Genomic DNA, 26941 nt, shown 5'->3' on the forward strand with positions numbered 1-26941 from the left:
CAAGTATATCGCGGTACGCTCAATAATACGGCGCGTGCATCATCAGTATACAATCGTCATACCGCCGTTGTCGGTCAATATAGGCAGGTAATAGGTACCTATACTCGTATATTAGGCTATAACGCGCGACAAACGGATGATACGATAGACGTCCGACACACCACGGCACACCGCTGCGCAATGTTATATCCACTTATAATATAATCAAGCGGACCGAGCGTATTATAATAATAAATGACATGCAGCGGCCCATACATATATATATATATATTATAATATTATTATCATGACGTCTGCATGTGCAGCACCGCGGGGTGGACGGGCGGCGACGCGTATTCGGTGGCGGTATATACGTATACGCGTGTACACACATAATAATATAATATCACATGCGTTGTATCCGCCGCGACTTTGCGCGACTCAAACGTCGATAAAACGGGTGGCCGCGGCGGGCGAGTGGCGACATCGACGACGGCGGCGTTTCCGCGTGTATACCTCGTCTATACTATATATGTGTATGTGTGTGTGTGTGTGTGTGTGTGTGTGTGTGTGTGTGTGAGTGTGTCCCCGTCCGAGAGACGCGACGACACCACCGCCGCCGCCGAAATCAGAACGGCGTCGGCTTGGTGTTGCGCGCGGGCGGCGGGTTTCGGCGGTCGTGCGGCGGCGGCGGCGGGGTGGAGGGAAGGGCTAGTAGTACAGCGCCCCCTCCCATTGGCCGGCCGGCCGATCGACGCGTCGTCCCGGGCGCCAACGGACGCGTCCGGTGGGCGTGCCGGTGCTCGGGGCGCTAACGCCATCGACGCCGCCGCCGTTGCCGTCCCACGCGACTCGTGCAGTCGTGGTGTTGTAGCGGTGCAGCGACGGCCTCGAGACACGCGGTGGTGACGATTGACGACCACACCGTAATATATTATTATAGTTCTGTGCAATAATAATAATAATTATTATTATTATTATCGTCGTCGTTTCGCGTACACTGCAACATATTATTCATCCGCATAATACGCACAGATCGTCGTATACGCGATATTAATATTAGGTGCAGTGCATTAACGCCGTCGACGACGTGTACCGCCGCCAAATACGTTCAATCTTGTAAAAATACACACACTGCACCGGCTGTGCGTTTCGTCCGCGGCTCAAACCCGGCCCGGTCAAATGATGCTGGACATACTGCACCGGCACGTCGTCAGGGACATGGACGGATTTCCCAGAATCTCCAACTGTGAGTATATTTTGATATAATATGTTATTAACATTATACGCACGTCGCCGTCTAACGACATAACCATAATATATTATTATTAAAATATTGACATTATAGTGTATAATTTATAATAATATACACATTACGAGACGTATCGTATATGTGCGATATGGCGCATATAGTGGACGGGACCGGACAATTATTATGGCCAATTACAACCACCTTTGTATACGTTACAAACGAGCGGGTATGGCCTTTGAAAGCGCGGAAGTGCATGGAGCGGACGTCTTTTTGCAGGAGTCGCGCGCGAGTTTCTATTCCCGGTCGAGATCGTTCAATTACTTATTACCTTATCATTCCTTTGGTCATGCCAAGTTTCGATTTATTGTGTACCCGCTATTATATAAATATTAGCAATAAGTGCAAATGAGAGTGCACCTGTATACACAATGAACCTGCAGCAGTTAAAATCATAAATATAATTATATAGCCGTTGCATGTATACGTTCAATTCGAGTGATTGTAATCGATGTGTAGGCGTGATTTCATTGTTTTTGTGAGTCGAAATTTGCGCATTACCCCTTAAAAATTATCTCTACTTACATATTATGATATATTATTATATAGTATATTATACGTATTACAAATGCGATACTATTTTTCATCTGACTGTAACGCATATCGTATGCAGTGTATTAACTCCGCGTCTTGGATAGGGTGGTATGGCTTGGGTGGGCTTCAGACCCCCTTCCAGAATTTTTGGGTAAATGTATGTGCTTATAAACATGTTAGTATTAACTTTATTTTTGCCTAGAACGTAAAAAAAATATTATGTTTCATATTATAAACGAATAATCATTCAAGTCAGTTGTAAACTTGTAAACACCAATAGAAAGTAGAAACAATATATAAATTATTTATGCAATTAAAAAAAAATAGCTATAAAACATTTTTAGGAATCTAGCACCTCCTAACTTAAAGGAATAGTTACGCCTATTTATTTGATCTAATATTAACTTTAAATAAACTGTAGCAAGAATAATCTAATACGTAATTTTTATATTACGCATGATGCAAGATAGAGATGGACGTCATAGGGGGTAGCGTCTGCTTAAGAGGATGTCACACACTGTTTGTTTTCTGTCTCTAGCCCACGCGCAACATAGACAAAACGCATTTACGCAGTCTGAGAAGAACTCGCTCAATTTTGGTTCTTGAGTAAATATATTTATTATTTATTATTTAATGTATTTAGGTATAATATATACCTATTATAAAATTGAACTTTGATAATATTTCTGAGTACAAGACGATGAGTTTTTTCCATTATTCACAATACAACGTTAATTATATCGTTAAAAAATAGCTATAAATTACAACATTTTTAAATAACCTTTAAATTTTCAAAATTTAAATTTTTTTTAAAAAACTCATCGTCTTGTACTCAGAAATATTATCAAAATTTAATTTTATAATAAGTATATTTAGTCTAGAACCAAAATTGAGTGAGTTCTACTCAGACTGCGTAAGTGCGTTTTGTCTATTATGTTGAGCGTGGGCTAGAGAGAGAAAACAAACAGTGCGCTGACATCCTCTTAACACTAGTTTCATTGAAAGCTTCTTTAATTATTGTTTATTTTATATACTATTTTATTTCATCATTGAATACGATTACGCCCTTAAAGCAGACAGTACAGATAACAGAATAACGTAGTTCAGATTTTAATAGATGGCGAAGAAAATATTAACGGGACTTTTGAAAAATAATATAAATGTTTGTTATTCCCGTGGTTTTTGCTTTTTACACTATAATAATATAAGCAAACCTTGACACGCGCTGCCGCGCGGGACATTCTGTTTCCTAGAATTGGTGTGATATAATATATTGACTGATTATTTGGTAGGTATTTCTCGTCCGTATCCGCCCTATTATTAGATATTTATAAAATTAGTTGTCTACAAACAATAATATAAAAATAAACATTTACGAAAACGATCAACAAAATATCTTTATAGTTACATAACTGCTACAATAATATTAAATATTTACAGAATAATATATATATTTTAGTACGAGTGTCAGGTAATAAATAAAAAAATATTAAATTGCATGTATATAATATATTTTGCTTCTGAGTAAGTAGGAAACGCAATCGCACCAGCCAATATCAAGGAACAATTATAACTATTATAACCAATAGACCTTTTAATAGTAGCTATATAATAATAATAATATAATAAACTATTAGACTGAGGGTGGGGGGATTGACACGTTCACGCACCCACAATTGATGCCACTGATATAAAATATATGCTTTTGTTTCTGGTGTAACCTCATCTATACGTGTATCGTGTACCTACTAACAATATTCAACAAAAACAATTAAATCTCTATATTTATTGAAACTTAAAATGTTTACTGTACTGTACCGTTGTGTGAAATGTGCCCTAAACTAGCTAAACTCAGTAAATATCTACGTACCTAAATCCAATCACTTGTAATACGACTAATTCAAAAAATATATAGGTACCTATAGGTGTACTATCAAGTAGTAGTATATTAGTACATATGCGGTCAAACATACCTATTAATATGCTTTATGAATTATACCGGGAAATCGGTGATATAGTTATAACCTACCATATCTTTAGGGCCCGTTTCTCATGGAGGCATTTCGTACGTGCGTTTTTCGGTTTACATTGCTATGCTAAGTTCATAGTTTCACCGTACCGATGAGAAAAAGCGCCGTACAGATGAAATCCATCTCGGTCCGACGCGTACTTATGAACTTGAATAACGTAAACCAAAACGCGATGTAGCTATAGGTATTCGAATACTGTAGTACAGCATGCCTAATTCTTTGTTATTGGTTATATCATTTATAATTATGCAGGCGAAATAACGATTATAATATTTTTAACATTTAATGCGATACTTTTTTGAGCTGGAAAAATATTTTTTTTTTAACCGAATTTGTTCTGATTATTACAGTAATTGCAATAGCAACCAAACATTGAAAAATTAATAGATATTTTCTTTTATAGTATTTTGTTGACCGATTTTGCGTTACGCGATAAACAGTGTTTATATTTTTATAATTCATTTTGCGTTATATTTGATACATTAGAACAACGATTACCATCAAAAGCATGATGATTCAATGTTTTTCCGTGTTGTGAAAAAAATATCAAATATTTTTTATATATATGGGTATCCAATAATAGCTTTAGGTGTATAATAATACAATTATGAGTGATGTATTGAACTATTGAGAGTTTTACCGCCAAATTTTATTGTGTAATCAATAAAGTTTATATATTACTGGAATATTTGGGAATTATAAACTATTTACATTTATAATTGTTACATTTCTGGAGTGCCGCTTCATTAGATTCATAAAGTTTTCACGGACCATTAAAATTCAAATTAAATATTTAATCGAGGAAAGTAAAGTAAAATTGACTAAAATATAAAAAAGAATTTGCTAGCGTGTTGAACCACACTATCAATGCCGTCTACGATAACGATCAAGTCCACATAAAGTACATAACGGTGAATGATTTTTTCCGCAGTTCATTTTTGCAATATTGTTATACCTACCTACTATACTACAAACATAAATAAATTATTTTTTCTTATAATCTCCAGTGTCCTTTATGGCTTTATGCTTTATTATTATCATTTTTACGTTCATAATAATAATAATTCTCTATTTTAACATTTTTAACCTTCTATCTAATTTAAAGGTAATAATATTTTATTGAGCATCTTTTAATATTTTCTAATATTTTTAAATTTTAATTTTTAATTTATAATATATAATAATACTAATAACTTGCTTTATGTTATACATTAGTAAGACGGAAATAACTGCACATACACGTACTTGGGTTCGACTTTCTCACTAAGTTATCTGTATGTGAATTTGTTACACAAATTCTATCATAATTTAAATTGAGCGTAATGAGAAAACCATATGATAATTAATGAGTACAATACACCAACAACTACCTATATATAATATGTTGTAGATACTTCAAATATGTAATCAAACGCATAGTAACAACAATTTTTAATTATCAGTGCTTTTCTCACAATCGTTTAGATTTTAGAAAATGATAATTAATTTAAATATCGTATTTACGGCTACATAGTAAACATTATAATATGTGATTTAATCCATGTATGCAAACGTTTAAGTTTATATATATGTGCAACAAGTACTTAGGTGCTTTACTAATACTCAAATACCGTATATAGACGTATGATAATATGACTATGTATAAAACAAAAGGATCAACCGAGTGTTTTAGTCCCTGCAGGGTACGGAAATTATACAATACAAACATATGGGTTCATTACGTATACAATACATCGTGTTTATGGCGCAATTTGAATAACTTAATATATAATTAATTTCATATTTAGTTCATATAGTTTTAACATTATTCTGGTTCTATAAACATGTATAGATTTGTGTTTATTGCAGCTACATTAATGTGCAACAAACTATATTAAGTAACGTATTATCATCGCATTTATTATGAAATATTTGTATCAATTATCAATGATAATATTCCATGTTAAGTCGTATAACCCATAATTTATCGATTTGTTTTTTTATTTATATTAAGGAATCTATCAAGTTGCTTTGTAATAAGCTTATAATATGAGGTTAGTGAGAATAAGATTTGTTTGGTTCACCTGAAGCGAGAATATGCGCCCACTGCATGGCGACATTCCTGTAAAAACTTATATTGGCTGTATTGTCAATACAAAAAAACGTAGTATCGCGTATGCACGTAGCACATAGAAAGAATTACCTATTTCGTTAAGTTTTAAATTTTATTTTAATAAGTGGCATGGCCAAACAACACTACAATAAATTTCATAACTGCCTCCGTGAACATTATAATCCTCTCATCTTGAACCTCTTCACTATCACTTCCAGAAACCCCTCTGAGAATGGCCTACGGATTTTCTTAATTAAACTAACGTAATATCTTATTATACATATTATACTGATTTACTATGTGTTATTATTATTTACTCTTTTTTTTCTTTTTTCTTTTTATAAAATAAAATAATGACGCTTGAGTGATATCACCAACGCCCTGCTATGATATATATATTATACTGTATACCACAGTACTTCTTATTGTATTGTATCAATGCAAATGCAGATTGTTGATTTATCAAAAATGAACTATTTAACTTCTAACTTATTATAGTTATGACCTGTAAATTATTAGATACATTATATTATGCTAATAATTAAATTTACCTATTGTATGTTGAATTGTGTAACGCATATTTTTTTATGCAAAATTTTTAGTAATGTAATGAAATTTAATTATTTAAAAAAATATATTTTTCTTGAATAGTAAATATAAAATCTAATTCTTCTATATTCTGAGAGGAGCGAAAAATGTATTGATCTTAAAATGTGTCTTATTCTTTTGGAGTACTAAAAATGCTTTAAACTCAAATTTCTATATTTTTTCTACTGACAAAATCAATATAATTATTAAAAATAAAAGAGGTCAATAATATAAATTTCCCACTATTATTCTTAATCATTGGAAAAAATAAAAATAATAAAAACGGAATTTTTTTATTTAAAACAACTTATTTGTGGGAACTTGAAACTTTACCGTATAATATTATATTATTATACAAAATGACGCAATCTTGATTTATTTTAAATGTTTACGGTATTAACCAGTAAGATGTTATTACATTTTGAATTTTATAAGTTGATATAAGCTATAAATACATTATACATATTATTATAATAATTAAATATTAATTAGTAATATAATAAATGCAATATTTTGGAAAAATTATAATCAACCTACCTTAATACCAATAATTACTAAACGTCGATAAGCACAAACCCAAGGTTCCTCATAAATTGCCAATACTGGAATACAATAAAAATGTTGAGCGGATATCTACAATACTTTTTTATCAGAGTTTAAAATTGGAGTTTTGAAAACATTTGTCTAAATTGTGAAATTTTTTAAATTATGATTATAGTTAAAAATTCATAACATTTTTAATATTCATATCTGAGGTTTGATAATGTTATACAAGGGTCTTAAAAGTTTTGCATACAATAGTTATATAAAAAATTTTATCCTAATTTCACAAATATTTTTATGAGCGTTGGAAACTTAAATTTTGACGAGATTGGATATTATTCCCAATATACGTCAGTTATTGTATCTATATTAAAATATACTTGAATGAGATATTTACTATCTTCATTGAGAAAATAAAATACGAATTCTAACTAAAACTGGTGTTCAATGACCACAAACTAATTGAGCAATTAAGTACCTGTATATTTATATACCTATATATTATGTTTTACAACCGGAAACGGCAGAAACTTATAAAATACCTAATAATAAACTGCCGAAATACGATTGCAGTATCTTTACGTAAACGAAAGTGTTATAAAAATAAAACATTTCGGTAAATAAGGGTCTGATAAAATATGTCTAGCTAACAGGTACATACAAAACTATAAATCATAAGCATTTACGCATTTACACTTTTTCTCGATTTTATTTTTATAGCTAGGTACAAAGTATAATAATATAATATATAATATTATATCGACAATCCATTTGAGTACCTTTGTAGTATATAAACTAGTAAACTGGGGGAAGAGGTTTTAATAAGATATATATAATCATATAAAAGTACTACACGAGGCTTAAAGTGAAAAAAAATAATATTAGAGGGGGATGTGATCTTTATATTATAGTTTTGACAGTTGTATATTTATATTACACATATATTCATAGTTTTGTATATACACATTATATAATATATAAAAAAAATAACTCAGAAAATATTGTAACGATTAGTTTACTAGGTATCGTTGATTTAGGATTTTTAACATAATAAAGCTGCCTAGGCCTTAGGTGATAAAAATCCAAAATACCACTATAATCTGTAATCTGCACCAAATTTCCCATTTTCGATAAAATTAAGTATATTTCTTGATTAAATAATAAATTAACATTTTCAAAAATTATTATTCTGTCAGATTTTAATGTTCCAACTTCTAAGTACTTACTCCAATGCATCTTTAGGATTTAATTGATTTTAAAGTTAGGAATACCACCTCTCCTTGCACCTTGCACCTCACAATCACAAACTTTAGTCTGACCTAGCATGATTAATTAACTTAAGTTAGTTAATCATGTGACCTAATAAGTAGAAAAAATCATTGTACTATATGTTTGATTATTCGGCTCCAACGGACATTATATTCAAAACATAATAATTTAAATGTCGTTTTGATTAATAATTAAAAGCCTATACTGTATAGATCATTTTTTTTTTAATTCGGTTAATAATATATAAATTTTTATTCATAAATGTTATACATTTCTTCGTTACCAGATTAATAAATATGATATAATTTTAATGGTTTATAAATATTGATATTATTTTCAAGATTATATTATTTGTATTCAAATTTCATTATTCAATCCACTCATCATGTCTATTATATCAATATGATAATAATTGATAAAGTTTAAATATTGAAAATCACCAAGATTATAAAATTATGACTATAATCGTCTATTTGTAGAATGTTTATTACATATATTTCTCACGTTTCGTGCATCAACACGTAATAGTTATCTAAGAATAAGTTGTATTATAGCTTCTCTGAATATCCTTTTTGACGTGTTTATTGTTCACTCAAATTATTTTATACCATATTATTAAATACTTGCCCGTTACGCAGGTGGCGGCGGGTCACGTTTACCCATTAGATAGGTACGTCTATATAATATTTTATATTTCACCCGGTTACTTTATCCAAAAACTGATTATTCATCTGGCAGTATGTTTGATTCTTTGACATCTAGTCTTCAAAAATTAATGTATTATTAATTGTTTTATTTTATATTATTTAATCATTTGAATAGAGATTTCAAAATTCATTGGATGTATTAAAAAAAAAAATCATCTCTGAAATAAAATATGGGAGAGGTACTCACTAAAAAAACATTACATCAAAACATAACGATCATTGACCAAGCAAATGTGGTAAAAGCTTTGTGTGCCATAAAAGGACAAAGAATTACAAAGCATTTTTTCCGTGGCCTTTTTAATTTTTCTTCTATCGTTTTCCGTACATCGGTAACTTCGACCTCTCTGCGTATAGTACTTACTTAAGAGTACAGTTTGATTGTATGTCATACACGGCATAATAATGCTCTTCATGAATATATTATATTAATTGAAATGCCTAAAACGTTCAAAAGTCGATACGTCTACTGTCTACTTATCGTTTTCGGGTGTTTTGACCCCTGTGCTACCTATAGTCGTACAGTATCGCTATTGGTACGTAATACAATGAATTTTTTATTATCACGATACGTTTTACGTTCGCTATTCCGGTCGTAAGCGTGTGGTACACGGAAAAAATCGCATATAAATCAATAATTGAGTGGTATTTATTATTTGTTGTTGCCAGCAGACGGCGACTGTGGCGACGGCCCGGCGAGTTGCGAGGGCTGCGGTTCGAAGATCGTGGACAGGTTCCTGATGCGTGTTGGTACGAGCAGCTGGCACGAGCATTGCGTCACGTGTACCGCGTGCGGCGTCCCACTGGCCAAGTCGTGCTACTACCGGCACAATGGATTGTACTGCAAAAACGATTATGACAGGTAACTCGGAACTATACAACTACTATCGGTCCCCATGACTTTATAAATGCACTACATATATATGATATATTATTATACTGCACGTATAAAATACATCGTCTGCCGCGACGTCACACCGCATGTCGGTATTTAGTACCTATATTTAGTATATTTAGTATATTTCTATATGTATATATATATATATAGTATATACCCATTCTATTATTGATTAGTAAACTAGTGACCCACAACGTAAAGATTCCGATTTGCAGTAATGCACATTCAGTAACTACACGTCTACACCAGCGTGTAGGTAAACGATACGAGTTAGCTCTTTGTACGACACGATCGACGAATCGGTACTTACCAATTCCCGCGAGACTCCTTCGGCCCACGCCAAACAAATATATCAAAATAGCTATGCAAATTTACGTTCAGCGGTGTGCCAATCACGGTGTTTGTTAGCTCTAACATGAAAGTGAATTGCGACCGAATACCAATACTAACTGCTTTTATAAAGACTTTGTGGCGAGTACGCGAGTAACGTGTCTTATGTTTATTTCAGACTATTTGGAGTCAAATGCGGTCGGTGTGGCGAGCCTTTGGGAGCCAGAGAGTTGGTAATGCGCGCCGGGCCCAGTCACGTCTATCACGTGGGATGTTTCGCGTGCGTGGCTTGCATGCAACCATTACAAAAAGGTCAGCAGTATGTGGTCAAAGCTGGAGGCGGGCAACTGTTCTGCCGCACAGACTTCGAAAAAGAAATATTTCTCATGCAACAGTCCGTTGGAAGTCCTCAACCAGGTATCTACCTATAATAATACAAGTATATACCTAACTATAGACATACCTGTTTTAGATTTTTAGACATAACTAAATTTAGCTTAGTTTTGGCGTGTTGGTCCTCGATATACATAGGTATATGTAGGTATATTGTATATACGTATATACTCCCCCCTATTATTACCATATTTTAGTCTTATATACTTGACTTCTGATGCAAAACTTTCTGTCTAGACTATATGTGACCTAACTAGATAATAGATACTATATTTGAATATTTCAATAAAAAAACTCATTGACGGGAACAAACACTAAGAAAATATGCTATATAATTTATTACTTACATAATGTATATGAGTTATTAGAGTATTATAGTATTTTGGTTGCAGAGCTATTTTTATAAATAATATATATATATGTTATTGTGGGCGTATAGTCGCAGACTATAATGGTATATCTCGATGATTTAAAACTTTGCTCTTGTATGGTCTCAAATTATTAAATTATACAACTGTATAATTTCGCTGCAATGTCACACCTAAGAATTATTCATTATAGGAATCGTTGGTTGGTACATTTTTCCAATATAAAGATACACATACTAAATTTCCATTGGTCAGTTAACAATGCCAAGAGTCGTATTTTTATTTTTAAGTTGATTTAAGTAAATTAAAAATGTAGTAAAATTACAAAAGTTCCTCGTGATAAAAATTTAATAACGATTTGTTAGCGTACAGTAGCTGGTTTTGTGGGTATATTTTCTGGGTAGATAATATTGCAGCTAACAATTTTGAGTTTTTTGTATTTGGTTATGACATAATGTGATTGTGTGAGGAGAAATGGTTGTTATATTAACAAATTGTTTTGATCCGACATTCATCACACAAATGTATACATGTGTCATTTACTATAGTATTATCAGTCACAATTACGTATTACCTTCAATTATATGTTTAAATGAAATATTACGAATTATTACATTTTGTCGTTGTTTTTGTTCAGATGACAGTTTAACTTTGGACGAGAATTGTAGGCCTCGAGACGGCCGTCGTGGTCCGAAAAGACCCAGAACCATATTGACTTCTGTACAACGACGGCAGTTCAAAGCTTCGTTCGAAGTCAGTCCAAAACCTTGTAGAAAAGTAAGTTCGTGTTGTTATAATAATTGGCATTCATATAATATGTGTATGTACAGTTGGGCACAGTATTAAAACGATTAAAGACACATATAAAAATAACATGTATTAAATGTGCATGCTCCATAAGTTATTAGTTAGTCATAATAATCCTTATTTTGTATTTTTTAAATGATATAGGGTAATGATGGAAACAGCCTTAAACTCAGACGTTTAAATCCAACGGGTTTTATACATTTTTGTCATCACGTTTACTTTATTGTGCTTAACACTGTAACTTTTATATTATGTTTTATACGCAATTTATGATCTGCAGGTACGAGAAGCGCTGGCTAAAGACACGGGTTTAAGTGTGCGAGTCGTGCAAGTATGGTTTCAAAATCAGAGAGCCAAAATGAAAAAAATCCAAAGAAAGAGTAAACAGGACGATAAAAATACCAACAATAATAACGCTAACAATACGGACAAAAATGAAACTGAACACGCTACAAATACCACGTCTAGCGTGTGTTCTGGAGGTAATAAAAGTCATATAATATTGTATAGTTGTTTCAAATAATATTAGACATAGATATTTAATCATATTTTAATCAATTATTGACATGATGAAAAACTAATATGATATTTTGGTATGACATTATACACACATACAGCTTATATAAATCGTAAAATATGACTTACGTTAAAGAAGAATTTGATAGCCTTTTACTTACGACATACTAGTATATACTACAACTTAAAAGTAGGAATTTTCTTAGATATATTTTAAACAGCTAAATAGGTGTTCATTACGATTCCCATCATAGTAAATTAACAATTATTATATGATGCAAGCTCATTGCTTACTCATTGCACATTTTCATTTAATTTATACCCCATCTCATATCATCTTCAGGTACCTTTTAAACATTGCACTGCCGTAGGTTTCATTGTATCATTCATTTTTTTTTTTAGTGATAAATTAATTGATTATGTATATGTGTAGTTGTTAAACATCTGCATTCTGCGTGATGTTTAAGAACTGTACGTATTCTAAACAAATGCATTGTTAGGTAAAGTCAAGTGTAAACGTGCGTCTGTTTTTGTCTGTAGATCATTACTTGAGCTTGAGTACGCTGAGCATGCACGACAGCAGCGACTCGAACTATCAGAACAGCCAGCCGCTGAACCCCAACATACCGTACTCGCCCGAAGGTAAATAACATTCGCGTGATAATAATATAATGTCGAGAACCGCCGCGTTTATTCGTGAAAGGCTATTGCATTCTGCATCGGAAATTAAACTGCAACCGCGGAGCAGCTGATTACAAAACGTATCAAACGCGTATTGCACGTCGATATCTGAAATGTGTATATTTATATCGTTCAGCGACTCAGCGTACAAAATATATAATATTATGAGATCGTGTTTTAATCGTACGCTGCAGCTGCTGCACAAACAAGTTTGCCGCGTATTGTTATGAAAGGCTCTCCCGTCCGCACACTTGTCTGCGCCCTCGCATTACAACCCCCCTCATGATCCTCCCCTAAATCTACCCGATCGCGGGTCTTATTTTATAACACTCGATGTCTTCTATGCGTCTACGACACACAGCGATATTAAAATATTTTTCGGTTGCCACAGGTACGTACACCGGCGAACACTCTGTGGACAGTTTCTGCAGTTCGGACGTGTCCCTGGACGGCAGCACCACGGCGGCGGACGAGATCGGCTCCGACACCATGTCACTAGACCTGTCCGTCCACCACGGGACCCTCAGCCAAAACGTACACCACCCGAATCACCATCACCACCACCACCACCATCACCATCACGTGGGCGGTGCCGCGTCCGTGGTGCCGGGCCAGCAGATCAACCCGATCGACAAACTGTATCTGATGCAAAACTCGTACTTCAACAGTAGCGACCATTAAACAGTATATTATATTTCTATTGTATATCGTACACGCCCACACTCGTATAGCGCGCGATTATTATTATTATTAGTATTGTATCATATATGGTTATATATCGTCCATCGTAAATACAGGTGGTTACCGTGTCGTCGGAAATTGGTTGGACTCGATCGATGGGTTAGAGTCGTGTCTTCGTCTCACTGTCCTACATTAATATTACATATTATTATTTATTTATTTATATATATATATATATATATACTTACCTTACTTCATCATCAGCATAGTTTAATCTCTTCACATTCACACACTACCCGTTTAATAATATTCTTGAAAAACGTACAATGTTTATTGTATTCTGTCTGTACCATCATGTACACTGCACTGCTGCGGAGTGTAACAGAAATGCATTTTGTCAATTTTATTCCTATTGCGCCTCGTGGCTCGTGTACGATGTCATTCACCGTGCATGCTGCATACTATTATTAACGTCGTATTGCCAAAGTCAAACATGTAATATACCAATATACGTTACTAACTCGATCGATTACTGTACCGTTTTTGTATCGTATATTATCTCATTTTAGTCCATTACTAAAGACTTGTATGTAATACGCGGTTTTAAAAGAGCCCTCTATACCAAAGTTTACTGTCTCCGAGTGGTTATTTGCTTAGGTCTAAGAAATTATAAGTGTGTTGTAACTTCTGTATAATATGATTATTATTGAATATATATATATATGTACGTGTGTATATACTGTCGTACTGTTTTATTGATGTTAATTGTATTTTATCGCGCATTATTTAATTTGAAATCTAGACGAATAATTAATACATATAGTAATGTAGTTTCACTGTAGTAAAAACTATGAACATTTACTTAAATTAATATATTTATGTTAGGTAGGTATACAGACCTATAGTATATACTAATATACTATAAATATATATAAATAGGTACACATACAAGCTATATATATACTAATCAATAACGATGTGGTATTTATTGTGGTTATAATGAATAATGTCCATTTGAAATTATTGTCAACTCATTTTATGTTTACCTACTTATATTTATACGTATGTAATTTTGTAAACTTATTTAGTGCACTTAAATCCACAAGTCAGACAAACGTTTAGCTACCTAGTTATTTAATATGTGAAAATACAGTGTAAACGATTAATGAAATCGTAAATAAAAAAAAAAATGCTAATCAGAATATAATACTATGTAATATATATTGTTATTGTTTGTGCTATTAATTAAAATATTAAAAGATATCAATGAGTTTTGACGGGAAATCTAATCAAGTGACATATGCCAATTATGTACAAGTTTGTTAAACTTTCAGGCCTAAATAACAACAATAGGCAACAAAATAGATAGTAAAGACGAGCTCTATATAAGATACTCTTGTGAATTTCTAGATTATATATTGTGAGGATATTTTGAAATATTGGAAAATTGCAGACGACTTTTAGAAATGTAGAACATTGAGAACAATAATAAAACAATATACTTGCCTAATTTTTGACAAAGTATCAAACTATATTATGCCAAATCGACAGTTGAAAAAGTTTTGGAAATTGGATATAGAGAAATCGTATTACTAAAAATCACTTTCAACAACATAATATGAATCTAAAACCACTGATATTTGTTAGTTTTTTTTATTTTTAGTTGATTTTAGATTCTGCAGAGAGGAGCGACGAGCCGATGAATGTAATGATTTTACAAAGATGTTTCAATAATAAATATAATAATTTATAATGATTAAATGTCAATTAATATGGTAATAGAAATTGAAATTTTTTTTGTTAAAAATTAAATCAACATTTCACATTGCTCTGAGAGTAAAATACATATTACCATAATAATAATATCGTATCAATGTATCATAAAATAAACTTTGTATAATACAGGTTAATATACTGTCGTGCTTTTTGTTCTCTGATTAGGCTGGGGCCACACGAAAGTAATTAATGCGTACGTTACAACGGACGTACCTACTTTTTGAAGCGGGCACACGAACATCGATAACCTAACCGTTAAAAATTTGTCATCATAGAGTTTTGTATATGCTTGGTAGTAAAGAATAATATAAGAAGTTATTACCACGCGGTTTTTTATGTTTGGTACCAGTTTGGTTCTTTATCACATTAATACATGAAACAAAAACGGAATATTAGGTAATAAAAAAAAATAAATAAATTATGTACGATCATAATGCGAAGGTGTACAAAAAACTACGAGAAGATCCGGCAAAATGTTTAAACTACCTACTTCCGCATGTCAGTTAGATCATTTGACGAACTTTTATTGAATACCAATAATGATATTAAAATACCGCTATGCGATCATACAGCCATATGCCCATATGGCCCGTCAATGTGTGATAAACTGATATATAAGGATGAGAAGGTATAGGAGGTAAAATTGGCAATAAATACAAAAAAAAAAACTAAAATATGCATACAAATTGTTTTATATTATTATACTATTAAATATCTATTATTTTTACTTAACAATTATTATTATTTATTAAATTATTTTACAACTAAAAAAATAAATACATCATCTATGTAAATCAATATTAAATTTGTTGCATTGAACATTTGAATATTTTCAACACATAACTAAACGACGATCGGATATTATTATAACTGGAAACATTTCTATAAATCAAAAAAATATTTTTATTTTTCTAAATATTGTGACACTAATATTTAATTATTATTATTTTTTCATACCCCCAAATGATACACGGTAGGTACATTGTTTCATTGTAACAATCAATAACATTTGAAACTACAGGTTTTGTAATCAGTTCAATTATTATTCTGCCGGGTAAATGTATTAAAATTAAAAACAAACATAAATTTACTAAAAATGCATTTATATGCACAAAAAATCATTAATATGCTATTCTTGAAAAATATGCAAAAAAGGTTGTTCAAAGTAAAAACTTACAAATAAAACAAATTTTTAACTCACCTACTTAGCTATTATAAATAGAATACATGGAAAAAATATGCAATTTCATATCCCTTTAGAGGGATTACTATAGTGATGATGTTGAGGTAAAGTAAGTAATTTTGTAGTAAAAGTTTCTCTTATAAAGATTATTATTTTAGTATTTTATTTTGAAGTATATTATTAAAAAGAAATATTTAAAAAATAATAAAATTAAGTGTGTACTATATAATAATTGACGATATTAAAATTAAACTTGTCTAGAAATACCTATTATAATATTATACTTTTTCAATTAAATTATATTAGTTGCGTAAAAATACGATTGTGAATTTGGATTTAGATAATGAAAACTTTCTATGTTTGTATATTATATTCATTTGATAACTCATCATTAGAAAATTGGATTTTGCTCAATTTCATCGAATTTGTCTGCTCCATATTTTTCAATTAGTACACATATTTAACTGGAATTTATTAACATATTAATATATTATTATCACAGTCAATATTATATTATATTATATGCTTTCATATTAAAAAACTTTTAAATATTTTTATTATATTATAATACTTTTAAAAAATATTATAAGACACGTGTACAGGTGGTCGTCTGGATAAAAAAGTACGCCCATAATGTGACCACGTGGCTGACGTTCACATTTGAAACAACACAAATTTAATTTGGACGCTGATATATTCGACGTCCGGTTAAGAGGACATCACACACGCATGTGTTATCTCCGTATTACTAACGTATATCATAGCAAATTTGTGTTCACCAGAACCAATTTTATGTTGTTACTTTGTTAGCTTTAATATTGGAGTCCATTTACCCATAATCAAACTTAAAGGTAAGAATATTATCTAGGAAATCACGTAGATTTTTATTTATATTCTCATTTTAAAATGATTTATGAGTATTTTAAAGTTTTAATATTGTATATAGCTTTAAATGAAAACATAGATAAAAGCCTACGAAATAGCTTAAATAATTATTATTAGTTGATATTACCTTTAAGATTGATAATAGGTAAATTGACTCCAATATTTTTAAGCTAACGACATAAAATGAGTTCTGTTGAACACAAATTTGCTATGATGTAGGTACTTACGTTATAGTAAGACGAAGACAACACATGCGGATATGACGTCCTCTAAAAGTCTAAAAGCGCGTTACTCGTGTGCCCGTTCCCGTAACCCATAATTTACTACGACGCATGTGGCGCTTCATAATAGATACGACGCCGCGTATCGATGTATTTTCTATAATGGTGTGGCACTGTGGCCACAGCCTTTAAGTTAAACATAGGCTACATACATAGCATAGTATGTACAGATAAACTTCCGTAAATTGCCTTTATGTAGAATGTAGATCTTTTAGTCCAGTCCCGTCAAGACGTGGTGTGGTAAAAATTAAGCTTTAATAGTTTAATACAGTCATGTAATTAGCGGGCACTCTACATGACGATCAAAATATAAATATTTTTTGTACGGTTTTTCCCAATTATTTAGAAAAATACACCATAAAGACGTATCCTAGATAGAAAAATGCCACATTATTTATGTAATCAACTTGATCTTATCGAACTTTTACGACAACACGATAAATACGGCGGGTCTATGAATTTTATCGTCAATGCATGTACTCGTATAATTATCAATAGAAAGTGTTTCAAAGTGCATAGTTTCTATGGTGTCTAAACGAGAACATCTAACTTTAGAAGAAAAAATCAAGGTGTTACATTTTTATAAAAAGTTTAAAAATTTAAAATAAGTTACCTGAACTGGGAGTAGCTAGTAATAAAGTTTTTACGTAATTTTCGAAATGTTAATTTGATTTAGTTACTTCTGATTAAATTTAAATGAATTTCATATAAATATAGATTTCAGTTTGTTTTAAGAACATTGCAAAATATTTTAGATCCATTCTACGACTTTTCAGTTAGTAGTTATAACTATAATAAATTTGTCTATATAGTGAAATTAGTGAAATTATTAAATATTTAAACTTAACAGCTGTACCGCGAAATACTCTCACGTGTAATTATAAACCATATACTCCCGTTGTCTTAGGTATACGGTATCATGCACCAAATCTAATTAATGAACCATTATGCACAAATGAAATTGACTGATAAATGATAATCCATAGAAAACCACATTCGAAACGTAATGATTATATTGAAGTTGAAGTTAAAGTGAAGTTAGTAATGTTAGTATAGCTTATTATTCAAATTTTAAAGGTACCTATTATATTAGATATATTATTTTATATATACTAGTATTTTTCATAAATTAATGTCTGGCAATAACAATTAATGCTATGTGCTTACTCAGGTAAAAAAAAGCCGATTAAAAATTATATTTATAATAATGAAAATTGGTTGTATTTAATCGTAAACGAAATAACATTTTTTTTTTTAGTTGATGATACACTTAGTTAGTTACTGGTACACCAGCAGTGGTCGAATTATCGACTCCACATTCGTTTGTGCCTCGTTGGATTTTGAAAAGGCCACTGTCACCCCAATCTGCATTCCATGAGTTAACCATAAGCCAATATGGCACTCCGAATTCTTCACCCCATCCAATCAATTTCACAGCATGTCCTCCTAAGTATGAAGCATTTTCCGATCGAATGTAAACTCCTATAAGAATTTAAATAAATTGATTTTAACAAGTTTAAAAATCATAATAAATTATTCAAACAATAACTTATTTAAATGTATAAAAGTTCACTACAGCTATAATCTGAGCTTACCGGATTTGTAACTGGGGAAATCGTCATAAACATCAAAAGATGCTTCAATGGGACCATAAGCTAAAACGTCCTTTTGGATACTGCCGTATGTGAGGTAATACGAGTCTCTTGCTGTAATCATAATTATTTTGGTAAAAATCACATTATAATAATATATTGAATAATATTAATATTCATGTATAATATATTATAAAGAAACCATACTGTATCTATGATCGCTATCAAAATCAAGTTCCTGATCTCCGTAACATATCCTTGTGCATCTGTGATTTCCTTCCCTCGGTTTACCAGCGCAAGTATTGTTTCCAAACTCGTCGGAGGGGCAAGGAGGGACTCTATATGGTTCACAACCCTGAAAATACACAAAATAATAATAAACACTATACATGGGTACGTGCATTTAAACACTTTAATATAAATAATTATCTCTTACCTCTCCTGATTTATAATCTCCTCCAGTAACCAAACCGTGTTCCTTAAAACGTTCCCAAGCTTTAATTGGGTTACCTCCGTTGCATCCAAAACCACATTTATGACAACAGAATGTTAATTCTTCTGCGGATAACAGTTGATTAAAATCTCCATTTGTAGCTACACATAAACGGTCAGCAAATGCTGAACTTGTTGCTACTGCCTAACAAAGAAATAATAAGAAAATTAATATTTTAGTTTTGTCACCGGCTAACTTATAATATATTTGATGTAAAATATATAAATATACTACAGGCATACCCAACACGATCCGCAATTTCCTTGATCTCTGATTGCTCCAATTGTTTTACAATTTTTCCATTTTTTCCTCGCATCGAATTTCTTTGGGATTCTGCCAAACAAGTTATCGTAGGCGTTGTCTTCTGATTTGTACATGTTGTAGTTAACTTTGTTTGGAATTTGTACTCCTTTGGATCCTAAGAGTTTTAAGATGTTTTCTTTCGGTGTATTTGGATCGAAGTTGACACCGGCCTAATGTATGTAGGTAAATAAAAAGTCAATATAAAATATTAATAGGTACCTTTTATAGTTTTATTTTATATTTATATAAAAATTGAATTATTATTTTAATAATAATTTTAATTTTAATTATACAAGCATATAACAGTCAATAGAGGCTAACACAACGATTCTTACTATATGACGTCAATACAAATAGGTATAATAAAATAAAATATTCTTATATCCAGCGCCACGGTCGTGGCGCGAGCTAAGTAAAAAAAATAAAAGCGGCGGCACGACAGTGTATATTATCTCGAAGCAGGAGTTTCCCATTAAAACCGTGTAAATTTCGGTGTTTTTTGTCAGATGAGATAATTAATTATCTACTGAATCAATTTATACCTAGTAAATTGCAAAACATGAGAAAAATCATGCAGATGATCCTTTTGTAAAAATCATAAAAATCGTACAGTTAGAAATTAAGTTATTAAAGGAAACGTGAAACATTTTTAATGAAAAATTATATTGAAATCTGGAATCACGGCGGCCGCTTCTCCCGTTGTCGTGCCGACCGGCCTCCACTCACGATCCCCCACTCCCAGTCAACCCTCCCGGTCACCCACTACTATGTACTACTATGTCACTACTATACGGCCTCACACTATTATGTGTATTATCTATGGCTACGTCGCATTTGAGCATTTCATTATTACTACTTCATGTTAATATTTTATGTTTCATTTCGTTATCGTCGTCAGCCTGCAGTAGACGCGCACGTTCCGTTCTTTGCATTGCTGCTCATAGCGTGTTGTCTAGTCTGTCTTATCTAATATTAAACCATTTAAAATACGTGCATAGTACATGTTGTCTATTTGTCTCATAGCTTTTAGTTATTGACGCTGGACTTACGCTGTACATGCTTTTTATGTTACGTGTCGTTATTGGTCATTATTTAATTACCCTAAACGTTACACTGTAGACATAGAGCTGTCAGTTGTCACAGTTAAACTGTGTTCGCAGTATTCGCACTGCGCGTACGGCTCACGCTGGACTTGTCCGGTGTATTCCGTTTTAAACTGTGTTCGCACCTCGCGTATAACTGACCAATAATTTATAAACCGTTTAGTACCTATTACTACGTACTACGTATTATTATTGGCAATCATTGCTGTTAAAATAGTCCGTATTAAATTATTTTCGTACCTCGCGTACGACACACTGGACTTGCAAATTAAAATATAAATTAAAAAAAAAAACATAATGTATCATTAATATCTTTGTCAACAACATCTTTAAAAGTTGATGAAAAAACGTATAGTATATGTTCTGCGATTTGTCATCACGGGGAATCATTACATCATGGTCATTATACAAGTTTAATAAAAAAATCAAATCTTTGGTTCAGATGTAATGATCTCACTTCTAATAAAGAAAGATGGCCTAGAGGTGGCAAAGACATTTATATGCTAATCCTCGAGAAGCAAAATTAATAAAAGTGTATTGAGGTATAAATGATAAAAATTGGTGATATCAAAACAAAAACCCTCCGTCTAACTACGTGTAAAAATTAGCTAAGTAAAAAAAAGAAGAAAAAAAATCAAAAAAAAAAACATTGTATAACCAAAACATTTTTCACATAAAACCAGTAATTTCAAAGCACTATAAAGATGTGATATCATAAATAAATGCTAAGTAAACTGAATTTAAGTATATTTAGTCTGTTTCGATAATTTATTTACTTGGCGAGGAAATATTAGTATTAATATAGAGTACACAGTGTTATTATTGGTTGTAGAGTATTATTTTGATTAGTATAGAAATGTTCACTGTAATATTTTTAATTTATAATGTCTTATTGTCTAATTATTCATCCAGCGCCACGGTTCTTATATTGTATCGTATGAAGTAAAAAATTTCCTCGCCAAGTAAATAAATTATCGAAACAGACTAAATATACTTAAATTCAGTTTACTTAGCATTTATTTATGATATCACATCTTTATAGTGCTTTGAAATTACTGGTTTTATGTGAAAAATGTTTTGGTTATACAATGTTTTTTTTTTTGATTTTTTTTCTTCTTTTTTTTACTTAGCTAATTTTTACACGTAGTTAGACGGAGGGTTTTTGTTTTGATATTATTATAACCTAATAATAAATCAGGCCGGCTGTCAAGAATCTATCGTTAAAAATCTTTTTTGTATGTGCAATAATTATCATTGAATTTCAATTAAAATGCACCGACTACATGATAAATATAATGTATTATGTATTATCATTATTTTCATTTTGTATTATTATTATTATTTATCAGTTCATTTGACACATTACAATTTATTGCCATTGCCTTCTCAATAACGAAGTACACTGGAAATCTATTATAAAGCAAGACATCTTCTCCAGTTTTTTTTATATTTGAAATTATTATTATAAGTTGACATTTGTATGGTTTGATTGGATTTATGTATTATTAGTATAATAATGTGCTATACTTTTTAAATTTTAGGACATTAGGTGTAAAAGAGAAATTATTTATGATGTCTTAACTTATTTATATATATTAATATTTGTGTCTATCAATTTAAAAACCTTTCTATTTAATATTCCATGGATTAAAAATAAAAATAAAGATTAATTTTATACTGTAATGTTATTAAAAAAAATATCGTATAGACTTTCATCACCATTCACTGCAGGTGAGTATTTATTTTCATAATAAAATTGATTTATTTTATCGTCAATTTGTATTTTTTACTTTTTGACTATTATGTATTATCTACCTCGCTACGACGCTATTGTATAATAATTTGCACTGAATAAAGATAATTCTCGTAATCGTAAATATAATAATATACTAATATTATAATATGGTGTATTAGTGTTCAATATTTTAGTTTAAAATTTTAAAATTTAAATATTAATTAGAACGACACTTATAATAAATATTGTCATACGTAATCAGAATTACTATTGTACAACCTGTTGACATTTTAATAATGTGATATTTGTATAGTTGTTCACCCTCCCCTTCTCAATTTATTCAATCTAACTTAACCTTATGGAGTATCCCGCATTTTAAATTTATCTCTATTTACATCCTTCTATATTTTATGTTTCTATTAAACATTTCTAAAGGCTATTATTTTTAATATAGGAGGTACCTATATAAACATTATAACTTTAAAACTATTTGTTCGAATTTACAACAAAAGTTTAAAAAAAAAAGAAAGAAGTTTGAATCACCACAGAACACTCCTTAAGTATTACAAACAATTTCATAAATTTGAAAATAAATTATAGCCTAGACTTCTAGTTTATTTAAAAATTTCAAAAATAAGAATTGGGTGAATCATTTGTATAAAATATAATAATATATTGTACAACTTACCTTCCATGTTGTTGCTTTTTCATTGATTTTATTTATGTAATCTTCTTCCAAAAAGTAAGCTTGTTCGGTCATATAGACACTGAGCAAAATCACAGACAATAAAATGAATACCCTAGCCATTATTGAATACTTTTTTGTTTAAATATATTAAAAAAGAAAATGACTTACAACATCCACTGTTGCAGTCTGCTGATGCAACTATGTAATGAGATTAATTTCCCAAATATCTACCGTATTTATACTATTATACACATCTCGGGATACTCGAATGAAATACTTCATATTTTATCCGTGAGTTTTTCTTAGAAGAATCTATCAAATATTTTCAAGTGTTTTAATTATAAATAAAAACTAATGTTTTTTTTTTAAATAACTGGTTTTTTACGCTTGTACATTTATCAGGCTTCTGCAAAGTTTTATTACCTAATCTAAAAAAGACATTGTAAAGTAAATACTTTCATAAATAGGTATTTTATTATCTGATATTAACTTTTTTGTTAGAAATATATTTATGTATGGAAAAATAACAAGGTACTCTGTAAGATGTTAATAAGTTAACTCACTACGTCTTAATGTACGTGTTATTTTTTTATGTTAGAATATATATATATATATATCTTTAATATTTTAATATACGTAATATAGTAGAATAGTTCAAATATTATTTCATTAAAGTTAAATATAGAGCAAAAAATTAATGATGGATTTTGTATTCATCGTTTTAGATTATTGAAGTTTGTCAATTTCTCATTGGGAAAGGGGAATAACAATCATATCTCAGAGAACATATACATGATGCCCAGGGCTGAACTTAAGGGTCTCAAGGCCTCAAGGCAGCTACTAAAGAAGGGCCCTTTTAAATATATATTAATAAAAACTGCTTTTAATTTGAATATATTCAACATACTTAGATAAAACAAATATTATACATATATCATTATCATAATTATAAAATAAATATTATAAGATTATAATATCATTTTTTATAAACATAAAAGAACAGATTTATAAAAAAAATAATTAACACATTTTTACACGACGAGCTTTTTGTTCTGCGAAAGTACGTATTACTTCACTGTAGTCCATTCTTTGCATTATACCTTCTGAATCAATGTATAACATGGTGAGTGAAGTAAGTCTTTTTTCCTCGGTATTTGATCTTAAATCATAAATAATTTTTTTAAGAGCCGAAAATGACCGTTTTGCTGAGCAGTTTGATACAGGGGTACTCAACAGCATCTTATAACCAATATTCCTAAAGGTATTTGAATAAATGTCTAAAAAACCGTTTCTAGGATAAATTTATATAGCTTCAGCTACCTTTTTTTCTTTTGTTGTTTACCTGAGGGCCCCGGGAAGGCAAAGGCTCCTAAGCAGCTGCCTAGTTTGCCTATGAGGAATTTCGGCCCTTATAATGCCTAAATGTATCACTGGTTATAACATTGCTGACTTATAAATTATAATATATAAATATTATAAATTATAAATTATAATACCTCTACTATAGGATATAGCCGCCACTGTTCATTTATATATAACGTTTTCTTGTAAACAAAAAATAATTGTTTAATAAACTACACATATGACATAATAATATACAATCAATGATTTAAGAGTCACATTATTAACTAAAAATTAACTTTTAATGAACACATTTATAAAATAAGAAAAGAATAAAGCTTTATGAGAACTGTAGACTTTGTCAAACGATGTTGCTCTGATATTAAAAATCAACTTACATTGAAAAGAATGTATTACTCTAATAAATTCTCTAAAATGATTCAAAACATTTTTATGTGTTTTTTTTTTGTCTCAAAAATGTATTACATGCTAGAGATTAGCATTTTTACAATACAATTTTAGGTATATGTTTTTTTAAATATCGCTATTAAAAGATCGTAGAAAGTATTAAAATTACTAAATATCTCTTAAATAAATTAGTAAATAAACAAAAAACATAATAGGTACTTACAATAAAATATATAAAGACATTATTATAATTTATATTATTGTTATAGTTATAATATTATAGTTTTAAACTATTATAACAATTGTATTCTACATTCACCAAATAATAGTTTAAAATGTTTAAATACTTAATGTCCTCCGTTAACCCTGTTGATATCAATACTTTTAAGTGCTAATCTAATATATAATTGTATGTGATTTAAAATAATTATTCTGCATTATATTATCGAAATCGAATTGTCCATTATGGCATTATGTATATTATATATTTTTATCTCGCAATGCTATTTTAAATAATATTATGCTGTAAATTTAGTTTTATACTCCGTAATCTGTAAATGTATAAATAAACAAATAAGGTTTTTTATATTATCTTTATTTAAACAATGAATCACAAAGTATAGTAGCTCATTTGAAATATCGATGTTAAAAACTTAAAAAAGTAGATATAGATAAATAGTTTTATAGTGATAATGTTATATAATATTTAAATAATAATTAAATTTAATGGATTAATTGTTGTATTATTTTTTAATTTGTTATTTAAAAACATTTCAATTTCAAAGGTACGGGTAGCCAATTCTTATTATTACCTACTTCTAGATCTCGAAGATCATATTATGATGATATACAATACCTATACAAATACAATACTATTATATAAAACATTTAATATTTTACTATGTATAGACATTAGATACTAAGTATTAGTACCTAATCAGTATAGTCCTATAAATTATAATATGTTCTCATATCCTCACATAGTTCATACCTATACTTATATCGTTATATCATTTATACAACTTATACGTATCACGTATGCCATTATGTCAATAAACCTATTTTTTCTAATTAATACTTATGAGAACGTTATTATGTAGTTATAACATATACCTACCCAGTGCCCAGGTGGGCACCTTGGAACCTTGCTGTTTTGTCGTTGATAACTAACTTAACGCGCAACATCGACAATTTTACGTTCAGAATAATCCATTTTACCTATTACCATTACTAAAATATATATACTCAATGCTATTATTTATGCCTAAAATATTTTTAAAATGCTGATTCCACACAAGTTTTTATTTATTTATTTATTTTGAATTGAGTTCTTAATATCTATTTTGTATTATACAAAATATTTAAAATATTAATTTTAAACTCATTCGATGTCTCAAACTCGTAATAAATGCATCTATATATTAATCGTTA

At 30.4% G+C, this 26941-nt stretch overlaps 2 protein-coding genes across 4 annotated transcripts; one reads left to right on the forward strand and one right to left on the reverse strand.

Moving 5' to 3' along the window:
* Positions 1-826: 826 nt before the first annotated feature.
* LOC132921833 (LIM homeobox transcription factor 1-beta-like) lies at positions 827-14985 on the forward strand. Of its 3 annotated transcripts, none has more exons than XM_060985058.1 (7): positions 827-1228; positions 9718-9910; positions 10455-10693; positions 11675-11814; positions 12125-12326; positions 12901-13002; positions 13433-14985. In XM_060985058.1, exons 1-7 carry the CDS (start codon positions 1162-1164, stop codon positions 13720-13722), a joined length of 1233 nt encoding a protein of 410 aa, XP_060841041.1. In that variant the 5' UTR covers positions 827-1161; the 3' UTR covers positions 13723-14985. The 3 variants fall into 3 exon arrangements, with proteins under 3 accessions (XP_060841041.1, XP_060841043.1, XP_060841042.1); XM_060985059.1 differs by having other exon boundaries at positions 828-1228; positions 9721-9910; XM_060985060.1 differs by lacking the exon at positions 12901-13002.
* Positions 14986-19040: 4055 nt separating this feature from the next.
* LOC132922904 (cathepsin B-like) lies at positions 19041-23974 on the reverse strand. Its single transcript, XM_060986648.1, has 6 exons — positions 23762-23974; positions 20175-20405; positions 19876-20076; positions 19647-19794; positions 19443-19553; positions 19041-19329 (listed from the first exon to the last, which is right to left on the reverse strand). Exons 1-6 carry the CDS (start codon positions 23879-23881, stop codon positions 19118-19120), a joined length of 1023 nt encoding a protein of 340 aa, XP_060842631.1. The 5' UTR covers positions 23882-23974; the 3' UTR covers positions 19041-19117.
* Positions 23975-26941: the final 2967 nt, after the last annotated feature.

The sequence above is a fragment of the Rhopalosiphum padi genome, chromosome 2, assembly GCF_020882245.1.
Source record: "Rhopalosiphum padi isolate XX-2018 chromosome 2, ASM2088224v1, whole genome shotgun sequence".
In the NCBI taxonomy this organism is placed as follows: Eukaryota; Metazoa; Arthropoda; class Insecta; order Hemiptera; family Aphididae; genus Rhopalosiphum; species Rhopalosiphum padi.